Raw genomic sequence first — 13452 nt, forward strand, 5'->3', positions numbered from 1 at the left:
GTGTAAAACTTTGCAACTTTTTATACAACTGGAATACATCATTTTGTTTCTTGTGAACTCTTGTATTCCTTTAAAATTTTCTGCCTACCAAAGATCCACAAGGTTCTTCTTTCTGTTCTCTAATTGTTTTAAAATGCTAACATAATATTTGGCTCACATATCCTTTTGCAGATTATTTTGGGAAATAATGTAAAATTAATATCCTTGACATTATCTTTGATTCCTCACTCTCATTCACTGTCCGTATCCAATCAGTTGCCAAATCTTGCTATTTCTCCCTCTTCCACATCTTTCATGTCTGATAGCATCTTCTCTTTACTAGTAGAGTTGCCACCTTAGTTCAGGTACTCATTATCTCTTGTTTGTATAAACCAGTGGCCCTCTAATTTTTCTCCCTGTCTCAAGTCTCTCCCTACTCCAATTCCTTCTTTATGACAGCTACCAAAATCATTTCTCTTAAATTCAGATCCGAATTATTATTTTTCTATTCAATAAACTCAAGCATCTCTCTTTTTTGCCTTCAAACATTGCCCAAATCTATTTTTTCATCCTTATTTTTATATTTCCCCCTCTACCATGTGCTTTGATTTGGCCAGACTGACCGTTTTTTTATAGATGACCCTCCATTTCCCTCTCTGTCCCTTTGCTCTGGTCATTTATTTGCCTATGCTTAGAAGTCATTCCCTTCTCATCTTCACCTCAGAGAATCTTTTGCTTTCAAGAGTCAGCTCAAGCATCATTTTTACATAAGCCCTTTCTAACCCATCAGTAGTAGTGACCTCCCCTACCTTGTCTTTACTGAATATGTATTTTCTGTTTTTATTTTCTTTATGCTGATTTGCTGATATTTTCTCTGAAAGAATATAAGCTCCTTGAAGGCAGAAATTGTTTCTTTATTCCTTTTTTCTCTTCATCCTTAGAGATCAGAGTCTGAAAAATTTCTCTTTCAGAGTCCAAATCTAGCCTCGGATACTTAGTATCTATGTGACTGGACAAGTTACTTAATTCTACTTACCTCAGTTTCTTCATCCATAAAATGAAATGAGCTGGAGAAAAAAGTGGGAAATATTTTTTTTATTTTTGCCAAGAAAACTCTAAATGAGGTCTTGAAGAATTGAATCCTACTGAACAACATCCCTAGAAATTAGAAGTGTTTGGCGCATTGGTATTTATTAATGCATGCTGATGGGTTATTTTGAAGATGCCACTATAAACTCTAATTTGTTTTTTTGGCCAGACTGCTTTCTAATTTTTCTAGAAATTCTTGTCAGATAAGGATTCTTATCCCATTAGTCTGATTTCTTGAGTTCATCAAACACCTGAACATTGTGTTTATTTACTACTATGTTTTGGTCGTTTATTCTTTTCTCTTGATATAATTTCTATTTTTAAAGAGATTTCTTTAGTACATGGAATTTCTAGATGAAGAACTTCCTTTTCCTATGCAGATTAGCATGTTTACTGCAGCACATAGTCTCAGAGATGCCTCAATGATGAAGAATTTAAGTGACTTGCTCAAAGTGTCATACAATATGTCAGTGATCTTAAGCCTAGGGCTTCTAGTCTAGGTGTTGAAGATGGATGACTTTTACTACTACTCGATTGATACTTTCCTGCTTCCCCCCCACTAAAGCACAGTATCTCAGCTGAAGAAGTTGCTCAGAAGTTAAAGGAAGATTTTGTGTAGAACAATGAATGATCAGCAGTTTTGTCTAGGCAGTGCTGAGTTGGTTGTTTACTGTGCTAGATAAATCCATCTCCCCTATATCTTTTGGGCTCATTGTCCAATGTGTGGCTACAGTCTCAGAATCAGCTGGGTGTTACTTTGCTTTTTAATCTCAGTTGTTACAGTGTCCATATATAATAGAATGCTACTTGTGTGCTTTTGGAAAGATCCTTCTCTCCTGATCTCTCAGGACTTCTTGAGAGATTTGTTTCCTGCCATGAAGAGATTAGGAGAGGGAAAGTGTCTCTTATTTGACCATTTTTTTTGTTAAATTGGATTGTTATAGTGAAGGATCACCCCTGAATTTATGGTTCTGTAAACTTTAGATTATTTTGTAGATTCCTCCTGGATATTATTCAAATAAGTGTCTGAGGCCAAAGATATTATGTCAATCTATGTCCTGGATCAAATTAATTGTTTCTATTGGTCTTCTATTATTAAAGTATTGGAATCCCTTTCAAAGTTGGGGATGCTTTGAAGGATTTCCACGTCTTAACATTCAATTCTCTGGAATTCTAAATGGGGAACACCCTTAGAGCTGGAACACAGAGTGTGTCAATCAGTCAACCAGTCATCAAATATTTGCTGTCTATTATTTACCAGGGCATTGACCTACATGCTGATAGTCCTTTTCTTGATGAAGCCATATATCTTACGAGTATATGAATAATGTCATGAAATGAATGAGAATATTAGATTTGAGTCATATTGTGGAAGCTAAATGTCTGGGTAAAAAGTTTAAATTTTATTTTGGTAACCAATGAAAAGCTGCTGAAGATTTTAGGCCAGAGAAGTTCTTTTCTGTATCAGGAAGACTATTTTAGTAGTGATGTGAAGGGTTGATTGTAAAGGTAGACTAGGAGATAAGGAAACCAGGTAGTAAACTAGGGAAAAGGTAGTGAGACCCTGAACTAGGACAATATAAATAGAAAGAGAGGGGATGTTGGAACAAAATTCAGAGATAGATTTTGACAGGAATTGGCAATTGATTCAAAAAAAGGGTGGAGAAAGAAAGGAAAAACAGGAATGATTCACATGATTTAAGTCTTGATATTGGTGGGATGAGTAACATCAACATAAATGTAAAAGTTACCTAGAAGAAGATATTTGGAGATAATGATAATAATCCTTGGTATGTGAAGTCAAGGTTTGCAAAAAAAAAAAAGAATTATTTGTTTAATTTTAAATGGTGGAGAACTTTTGTGTCAGTAGAATATCCAAATGATGTTCTGCAGGAAACTCGAGATATGGGGCTAGATCTTAAATGAGAGGGAGATAATAGGTTTCAAATTTATCTGCATAAAGGCTATAATTTGAGCTATTAGAATTGGTAAGATTATACAATAAAAGAAGAGAAATAGGTCAAAAAGAAACATATCAGTTTGGCATAGGCAAATAAAGGAACAGATTTTAATTCAACCTAATACCTTTCTAATACAGCTAGGCAGAAATGGATCAGACTATTTTTTAAAGGGGGAGGCTTGATCCTGGAAGTATTCAAGGAAAACATATCATAGATGCTGGAGAAAGTGAGATGAGCTAACTTTGGAATCTCTTTTTACTTTAAATTGCCCATATCTGATGAGTCCTTGAGATTCATATTTGTGATAAATATGAAACATCTGACATGTTTTAAAACTAAAATTGAAAATCCAATTTCTATTGTGTTTAAAGAATTTTAAGAATAAAAGATTTACTTTTAAACATTTTATGTGTTACTATCATTACCAATATTTACATTTAAGATTTAAATATATTTCATGCTTTATCTCTATATACATATATTTGGTTTACTGAAGAAAAATAGAAATATATTTTAAAATTAAAATCAATGGATAAAGTTTTGAAATTTTCTTTTGCATTTAGGTTTGCAATTCAGATTACTGCAGTAGCAGAAAACTGCCTTCTTACTGTTTATCCATACTTGGCATATCATCTCGATGATCAAAAGGTTATATTGAAACAGGGTAAGTTAATTTAGCATATTCTTGTTATTTAAGAGATAAACTATGCTAGAACTAAAAGGGAGAAATTTACTTCTTACCACTTCTCTATCTGAACCATATTGATTGATTGACAAAAAGATGAGAAATAAATGATTCAGGGGATTTTATGTTTTTGTTAACGCCACAGTTATTTTTAGTAAGTTATATCTCTGAGTTTTTCTTTTTTTTCTGAAATGTACTAGCTTCACTATCAATACCATAAACAATGCAACAAATTTTCATGAGTTCCTTTAATCTGAAGATATTAAAATTTTATTTATATCTCATCTTTCTCTTGAATTTTCAAATGTAAAATCATGCTAGAACCACAGAATTTTAGACCTGGGAACACCCTCAAAAGTTCTCTATCTCTACTTCGTCATTTCACACTTTGGAAAACGGAAGCCCAGAGAGTTTAAGACATAATCCAGCCCCTTCTTCTTCAAGAGATTTGAATTGAATAAAAATGTCATTTTCATTTCGAACCAATTTACTAAAAAAATTTGTTATCAGTTTTCTCCTGGTGTTTTGTGTTAATTAGTAGGTATTAATTATTTTTGTAAAACATGTACTAAGCATTATGCTAAGATATGGAAATACAAATATAAAAATGAGATATTCTAGACCTCAAGGAACTTATATTCTATATTATTAATTTTTATGATTTGATGAAACATTTCTACCTTTCTTGATAATATATTTTGTCAGTTTTTGTTAGGTTTTGTTTGCCTTCCAGGGAGCACTGTAGGAGAATTTCTACCCAACAGTTTTTACATTGGCATAAAAATCTTCTCTTCTTTTCTTGATGAAAAGACAACTCTCAGAATCTTTCACAACTTATTCCTCTTTTGATGGAGTAAGTTCAGAATTACTGAGAGAGCTCTTACATAAGGAGGCAGTAAAGTAGGGTTAGTCAGCCATGTTATTATCTTGATCTCTTTTAACTTTCTTGCCTAGGTCCATATTGCTGTCCTGGAAGTACATTTAGGTAAATTCTACTTTGATTGCATTACCAAATTATATTCCTCTTATATCTGAGCCTTTAAAAAATACAACAGAGCTATTCATCATTGGCTTCCAATACTATCTTCCCTTGGAATAAAGAATTCAAGTTAAGGAAAATAATTCCACATGTCCATGGACAGTATTAGCTTCATTCTATACCTTTAGTTCTCCATATCTCTGCCAAGAGGAGGGAGAATACTTTCTTTGAGGTCACCATTGCTTCCAGAATTGATCACAGTTTTGTTATCTTTATGTTTTTTTTTGTTTTCCTTTACAATACTGTTGTTTTTGTATAGATTTTTCTTCTGTTTTTGTTTACTTCTTTCTACCCCAGTTCACACAAGTCTTTCTAAGAGTAGTAGGACATGTTTCCCTGTTGCCTCTGGTTCAGTATGGAACTCAATGAAACACTTGTAGAAATAGCTCACAGTTAACAAAAGAAAATTGCTTTAGACATGATGGTAGAAGGATAATCAAAGTAAGGAAAGGATATTCAGCAGGGATAGAAAATCAGTTGAGCTAAGTGTAGTTTCTCTTTGCCAGGGTTGTTATTGCTGGTATGTTGGCATATCTGAATTTGGTAAACTCAGATATTTCTTAATTGTGTGACTCTATGAATTAACCTTTATTTCCCTCAGTTTCATCAGCTGGGGGTGATAATAGCATCTAACTCACTCACAGAAATGTGAGGAATCAATGAGACAATATTCATAAAGTACTTATCAGAGGGCCTGACATACAGTAGGGACTTGTTAAATTTATTTGTCGTTGGACTTGAATATTTAATTGTTGGTCACCAGGGATTTAATTTCTAAATCCCAAAATGAATTACTAAAGTAAATGGAATTTTTGGTAGTTTATTTACAATAGAGGGAAGATATTAAGGAATGAGATAAAAAGAGAAAACTCCAGCTTCCTCCCAGCCAGGTAGAAATTCTAAGGGCCTAATCAAGGAAAAGAATCTCAAGACTATGGGTCTTTCTCAGAGGTTCACACCTCCAGAAAGGCAGGTTCACTAAGTCAGTCTTTCACTCACCAAGGGTGATCATCTAAAAGGAAAGCAGTCTGAGGTCTCCTGCATGAGCTCCTCCAGGGGTCCAATTCCACAGCCAGGCCTGAGTGTCTGTCTTCCAGTCTCTCCTCCAAGTGAGAGTTCTTTGATCAAACATGAATCTCCAATATATCTTCTTCTGGCCTCTGGTCCTCTTTTTAAAGATCTTTTTCTCTTGTGTCACCTCCCCTAAATTTCATGTCCAGCAATCACAGCAGACATTCCTCTCTAGGACTTCCCATTCATCCACAAGTGGGTCACAGACCTCCCACTCAATGCATGAAATGAGTGTTCACACCTTTTTGTGGTTAGTCAACACCTTTTTTTGGTTAGTTTACCTTTTTTAATTAGTTAACACCTTTTTGTAGTTAAAATGGGTAGATCTACTTCAAATACTGAGTTAACACTTTTGTAGATTAAAATGGATAGATCTACTTCAAATACTGAGTTACCACTTTTTGGGGATTAAAATCTAAAATTAGATAATAATAATAATAATAATAGATAATAAAGGAAGAGCTAAGTACCTTCATTGTTACAATCAGGGAATTACAATTTAATCTTCACAATAAAGGAAGAGCTAAGTATCTTCATTGTTATGATCTGGAGATAGCTAAAACCAATCTTCACAGAATTAATCCATGCTTATTCCTTTTCCTTCCCTTTTTCCTTGTAACCTGGCTACCTGTCCCTAGGCCAAGAAGAAACTATATCAGTGGCCTAAGCCTTTAGTTCTCTGAGTCATTTAAGTGTCAAGGATGATTTCAACACCTTTAACCAACCAATCAAACAAAATTTTCCTATGATTTCTGAATTTGTTTTTGTTTTTCATGAGTATAATAATATTCCATTTTATTTATATGTCACAAGCTGTTCAGCTATTTCTCAGTTGATTTGTACACACTTTGTTCTGTTTTGTTTTTGATGCTAGAAAAGTATTGCTGAATATTTTTATTAATATGAAACCTTTCCTTTTGTCTTTGATCTTATCAGAGTACATTTTTCATAATGATATTACTATATCAAAAGTGTCTACAGATTACTGACTTTTCAAGTATAATCCTATTAAAAAAATGAAATGACTGGACCAATGCACAATTCTTTAAGTACTGCCTTAGTGTGCTTGACATTCTTCTAATTTTCATCATTGTCAATTTTTGTCACTTTTGTTAATTTGATCCATATGAAATAAAACCCTAGAATTATTTTAATTTTTATTCCTCTTCTTATTAGTAATTTAGAAGGTAAGAGATCAGCTAGTTGATGCAGTGAATAGGTGTCTGGGCCTGGAATCAGGAACACCAGAGTTTCAATCTGGTCTTAGATACTTACTAGGCTTTCATGAATTCAAAGATCATTTCCATATAGATAAATCTTAGATTTATCCATTTCCTAATCTCTTGAACTATAGTTCTATATCACCTATAGTCTTTGATTTGTCTGTCTATTTGCCTGCCTGACTACCTGTCTTTCTATCTGTGTAGAAGATGAATCTCTTTCTCAACTAGGCTAGAAATACAAAGGGAACAATCCACCTTCTCATCAAATTGTAGTTTTTGGTCTGCTCAGTTTCTGACTTGTGCTGATTCACTCCCCTGTAGGGACCTTTGTACCCAACTCCCATTCCTCTGGACTTATCAGACAGATGACTTATTATTATTAAATACACTGATCAACTGTAACCCTACTATAGTTCGGAAATCCTCTGCTAAAATAAACTACCACCTTAGCTTTTTCAGTAGTGAGAATTACAGGTGGATGCTACTATACTTGGCTTAAACTGCCTGTTGGACATCTGAAAATGGATGTCTCATAGATTTCTTAAACTCAGCATGTTTAAAACTGACTTGATTATCTTTGCCTCTAAACTTTTCCTTCTTTTTAAGTTTACTATTACTGCTGATAGCACCACCATCTTCCCAGGTAGCCAAGCTTACAACTTAAGTTTCATCTTTGACTCCTTGTTCTTTCCAACTGACTCCTCTCCTATATCCAAACTATTGTCAATGTCTGTCTTTTCTCCACACCCACTAAAAGGCAATTAATATATAGATATATACCAAAAAAGGAGTTTTGATTCATTATAATTTTTATATGAAATCAAGCCAGGGAGTAGAAATAGCTTAGAGACATAAAGGAAATTATATATAAAGCACCTGCCAGAAATAAGCACTTTAGGAGAGATTGGATAATTTTCCTTTTTTAGCTCTTAATAGGGAAAGTCAGCATGAAAAAAGAAGCACTTTTGTCTTTTTTCAGAAGTTCTTTTTATCATTGGTCATTACTGCTATTACATGACTTTCTTTGCCAGACACTTCCCCTTTGGTCACCATCTGCTCCCATCTTCTGCTAAATGTCTTGTCTAATCTCTGTTGTAGATTCAAATCTTTATTTTAAAATTTTCATTGAAATAGAATAAAAAAATCTTCCTAGTCAATAAAAGACTGTTCTCCCTCTGGAACTAGAATTCACCATTAGTTTTTTCCTGGTCTGCAAAGAAAATCAGTCTGAACAGCCACAAAAAAAGTTAAGCAGAAAAATCAGTAGCAAGAATAAATATATAATGCTAACAACATGCCAGTTATTTTAAGGAGATTGGTACCAGTTGATCAAATATGGAGAAGAATGAAGATCAGAAAACCCAGACTGGCTCTTTCCTTTAGAATGAATGTACTTTGATTTTTCTATATGCTAATATTGGGGGTAGTTCTTAGAGGATCTCCTGATATTACCTGGAACATCAGTTCCAAACTATAAATTACACTTCTCAATATGTCAGGGTCATCTCTAATAAGGTAGCTAAACGTTCATTACCCTTTTGCATGTATCTTGTCCCTGTGCCAGGGGAGATACCAAGATTTGCCTTTAACTTACACTCACTAGGACCTCTTCTACCCTTTGAGCCAGATGAGTGGTGATACAAATTTTTGCCACTTTAGAAGCCTCTGTTACCTTTTCATGTTGGGAGCCAGTTAAGGAATCACTTTCATCGGTGGACTTAGGATTGTCACCAAATTATACAGAGTCTGTTTCATTGCTCTCATGTCATTAGGAAGCAAGGCACCTTCTAGTAGTTTCATGGACCTGTAAATTCTTTTCTGGGAAGGACTCATCTAATTTATCCTAGGGAATTTAGACTTGTAAACTTAAGTGGGTCTTAAGATATTTCTTTGGGTGATATAGAATTCGGTTGGAGGTTGGGACCTCAAAACTTGAGAGATTGAACTGAGAATAGAGAAAAGAAGGATAGAAGAGGTCCAAGCTGAAGAACTTAAACTTTCATTTATTTCAGTTAATTTCTTTTTATATCATTTAGTATAAAACTAATTCATCTCCTATAATCCTTTAAATAGTATATGTAACTAGGATGTTAGAAAGTCTAGTTTCAGTTCTTAATTAACTGCTTATAAGTAGTTATGGAGCAGGTATGGAGAGTTAGCTTAAGAGCTCCTATTATAAATCTTCTTATGTTAAGTATACATCTTTACTATCTCCTGATTATGAATAAAGATAACAGAAGAAAAGTAAAAGCAGGAATAGTATTTTCTTTTCTAGGAACTTATGTCAATTAGAGGGTTCTCAGGTTTTATAACTCTGAGAGATTACTTGATTTATCTTTCAGTCTCTTCTTAAGAGTTAATGTCTGAAGGTATTGTTATAAGATCATAAATTGCTTGGACCTTTTACTAGAATTTATCACCTATTAGCTAACATACTTTGAGAATGCGGATTTTGTTAATAAATAATTTGTATCCACAAGATATCTTTCACCATAGATTGGGAATGATGAGACCACTGATTCTATTTACCCATTAGTAAAATCAGTTTTCAGCTAAAGATTATGTCCTAGATATTTGTTTATTTCTTACAAAGTAGAACTATTTTGAGAGAAGACTGTCCTTAGAAGATAAGTATTCCTATAGTCTGGAGTCAAGAAACTCCTGAAGTAGACAGAGAGCCCTCCTTTTCCTATGATAGAGATGATTTGTCATACACATAATTCTGGTAAGTGACATTCAGTTCCTTAGGCGAATAAGAAACATAGCATTTTAAAATCATATTATAAATGTCAGAAAGGTGGAACCAAGATGGTGTAGAAGTACATGGACCCATCAGATCTCTATCAAATTACGCTCCAAAAAAACTCTGATATTATGCCTCCAGAATGAATTCTGGAGCAGCATAACTCACAAAAAGATGGGGTGAAATAATTTTTCAGCTCCAAACAACTTAGAACCCTGGTATAAAATATCTATTGCATTGGGTGTGGGAAGTGGAGTGCAAAGAAGCATGCCAAGGTAGGCCCCACTGTAGCATTGGGTATGGGGGGGCCGTGAATCAGCAATAAATCAGCTTCCAGAGCTCTCAGCCACGGATGGTAAAGGGGGTGTTGGACAACTACTCAGAAGGCGATTATAGGGGCTTTGCTGGCCCTGGGTGCAAGATGCTTATTGCATTACCCATATTCAGATCCAGGGTGTAGTCCTGGGTCATGGTTTCAGGATAAAGAGGAGCACTAGCACACATCAGTGCTAGCAGTCATGAAATCAGGGGACCTTGGTCACAATTTCAAGGCAGAAAAAAAATTGCTTGTGATTACTCACAGACTATAGTATGTGCTGGGCGTATATAAAGCACACCTATGCTTACAGCACACCACCTAGGAAGAAACGAAATCAGATGATCCTTAGAACCAGCTATGAAGGCAGCTGCACAAAGAACATGAAGCTTGAAACAGGGCTCCCTTCATCCAAGTTAAAGAGACAAACTTTAATAATTTTTTAAATTAAGAGGAAAAAGAAAAGACTGGAAAATGAGTAAACAACAACAAAAGAAACTCAACATAGAAAGTTATTTTGGTGACAGGAAAGACCAAAACAGAAACTCAGAAGACAACAAAGAAAATACTGCTATATCCAAAACATCCAGGAAAAATATAAATTGTTCTCAAGTCCAAAAAGAGTCAATGGAGGAGCTCAAAAAGGATTTTAAAAATCAAAATTGAGAGGGGAAAGAAAACATGGGGAAAGGATCATGAGTGATACAGAAAAATCATGAAAAAAAATAAACAGTTTGGTAAAGGAGGCAGAATAAATACTGAAGAAATTAATATTTAAAAAATCAGAATAGGTCAGTTGGTAAAAGAGGCATAAAAATTCAATGGAGAGAAGAATATTTTAAAATCAGAAGTGACCAAATGGAAAAAAAGATATACAAAAATACACTAAAGAGAAAAACTTCTTAAAAGGCAAAGTTTGTCACATGGAAAAAAGAGGTACCAAAATTCATTGAGAAAAAGAACTCTTTAAAAAATATTGCTATTGTCATGCAAAAACACTTTTATATTGGTCATACATAATCAAAATCCTGAAACAAAACCACAATTACAGTGATGTGAAAGATGATTGCAACAGTTCTTTTGCTGGAATTGGATAGCATCCCTGTCATAAATAATTAAGGATTGTCCCAGATCATTGAATTGCTGAGAATAGCCACATTTTCAGAGATAATCATCATACAATATTGCTGTTACTATGTGCAATGTTCTCCCAATTCTGATTATTTCACTCTTAATCTGTTCTTGCAGATATTGCCAGATTTTTCTGAAATCATCTTGCTTATCATTTCTTATAGCACAATAGTATTCCATCACCAAAATGCACCACTATTTGTTCAACCATTCCCCAATTGGTTGACATACCCTCAATTTCCAATTCTTTGTCACTGCAAAGGGAGTTACTATGCATATTTTTATATAAGTAGGTCCAAAAATAAAAAGAACTCTTAAAGTAGGACTGGCCAAATGGAAAGGGAGATAAAAAAACTGACTAAAGAAAATCATGCTTAAAATTAGAATTGGGCAAATGGAAGCTAATGGCTGCACAAGACATCAAGAAACAATCAAAGGTAAAAGAATGAAACAAGAAGAAAATGTGAAATATCTCATTGGAAAGACATTTGAACTGAAATATAAATTGGTGATAAATAATGATTGAATTAGTAGTAATAATAATAATTCAGAATAATAAATGAAAGCCATAATCAAAAAAAGAGCTTAGACAGCAACTGTCAAGAAATTATCAAAGAAAATTGTTCTGATATTCTATATCCACAGGGCAAAATAGTAATGGAAAGGATCTACCAATTACCTCCTGAAAGAGATCCTAAAAATCTAACTCCAAGTAATATTATGGTCAAATTCCAGAGCTCCCAGGCCAAGGATAAAATATTACAAGTAGACAAAAAGAAATGATTCAAATATTGTGGAGCCACAGTTAAGATAACACAAGATTTACCAGCTTCTGCATTAAAGGATCACAGGGCCTGGAATACGATATTCCAGAGGGTAAAGGAGCTAGGACTTCAACCATGAATCACTTACCTAGCAAAACTGAGCATAATTCTTCAGGGGAAAAATGGGTATTCATATGGTCCTCAGCCTAGTACAATATGATTCTTGACCATTTAGATGATGGATCCATTCTTCAACATTGCCATTTTCAAAAGGATATTAGTATGCTTCTTCAATTCAATAGGAGGTCTATACTGTCTCTGTTGGATGCTGACATTCCCCACAAACAATTGTTTTCTGGAGGAGACATTAGTAAAATTCTGTAACTGGTACTAACTTGAAATGAGAGCACCTTTAAGTGAGTGGTCCTGTTTTCCTAGACTTTAGACAATTCTATCATGCCAATCATGCCAAGGGCTACTTCTCAGGAATGAAAGAGATGAAAATCTTATTTTCTAAATTTCTCAATGCTCTCTAAAAGATATTTTCAGAACTGCCTTTCAATTTATTTTCCTTACTGGATTGATAGCTCACAAAGTCTAGATACTTATGCTTCTCTTCTAGCAGGTAAAGATATTGATGAATTAGGTGAAATAGTAATTGTAAAGAGCAAGATTCTCATGCACATGGGCTTATTGGACCAGGAGAAAAAGAAAAGTGTCAGGAATTACACTGAAGACTTCAGTTTCTAGCATATCTGCAACCTGTCAAGGATGGCCACTCTACTGTGATTTGTGCTATTGGTGTTTGTTGCTAATATGTGGTTTGTTCTAAACTACATCAGGAAGCATCTGTATCCTTCCCATCTATATATTCCCCAAAACTTAACTGAGTGGGATGTACTCTTGATTTTCTTAGAGATGATCTCCCATATCTTATCACTGATTCAGAATACTATCTGATCTAAAGCCTTAGTTTATGGAATCATATGATCTGGTACAACATTATAAAATTACAAGGATAATTAAAAAACAGAGGAACTATTTGAACACAACTACAAAACATTTTTCCCACAACTAAAACTAGATCTAAACAATTGGAAAACATTAACTGCTCATGGGTAGGACAAGCAAACATAATAAAAATTACCATCCTACCCAAACTTATTTACTTATTTAGTGCCATACCCATTAAACTACCAAAAAAACTTTTTTACTGACTTAGAAAAAAAAAACCATAACAAAGTTCATTTGGAAGAACAAAAGATCAAGGATACCCAGGGAAATGGAAAAAAATGCAAAGGAAGGTACCAGATCTCAAACTATACTATAAAACAGTGTTCATCAAAACAATATGGTACTGTCTAAGAGATAGAAAGGAGGATCAGTGGAATAGACTTGGAGTAAGTGACCTCAGTAAGACAGTCTATGATAAGCACAAAGGTCCCAGCTTT

The 13452-nt window shown here is 34.1% G+C and overlaps 1 protein-coding gene across 4 annotated transcripts in view; it reads left to right on the top strand.

The window, feature by feature from the left end:
* The window catches only part of CFAP47 (cilia and flagella associated protein 47), an 886918-nt gene that overhangs the window by 204126 nt on the left and 669340 nt on the right, over nt 1-13452 (top strand). For all 4 annotated transcript variants that reach the window (XM_016433371.2, XM_056826271.1, XM_007493353.3 and 1 more), the window contains one exon: nt 3593-3693. In XM_016433371.2, the coding sequence (XP_016288857.2) occupies nt 3593-3693 (101 nt within the window). The remainder of the gene's footprint in view (nt 1-3592; nt 3694-13452) is intronic.

This window comes from Monodelphis domestica, chromosome 4 (genome assembly GCF_027887165.1).
Source record: "Monodelphis domestica isolate mMonDom1 chromosome 4, mMonDom1.pri, whole genome shotgun sequence".
Taxonomy (NCBI): Eukaryota; Metazoa; Chordata; class Mammalia; order Didelphimorphia; family Didelphidae; genus Monodelphis; species Monodelphis domestica.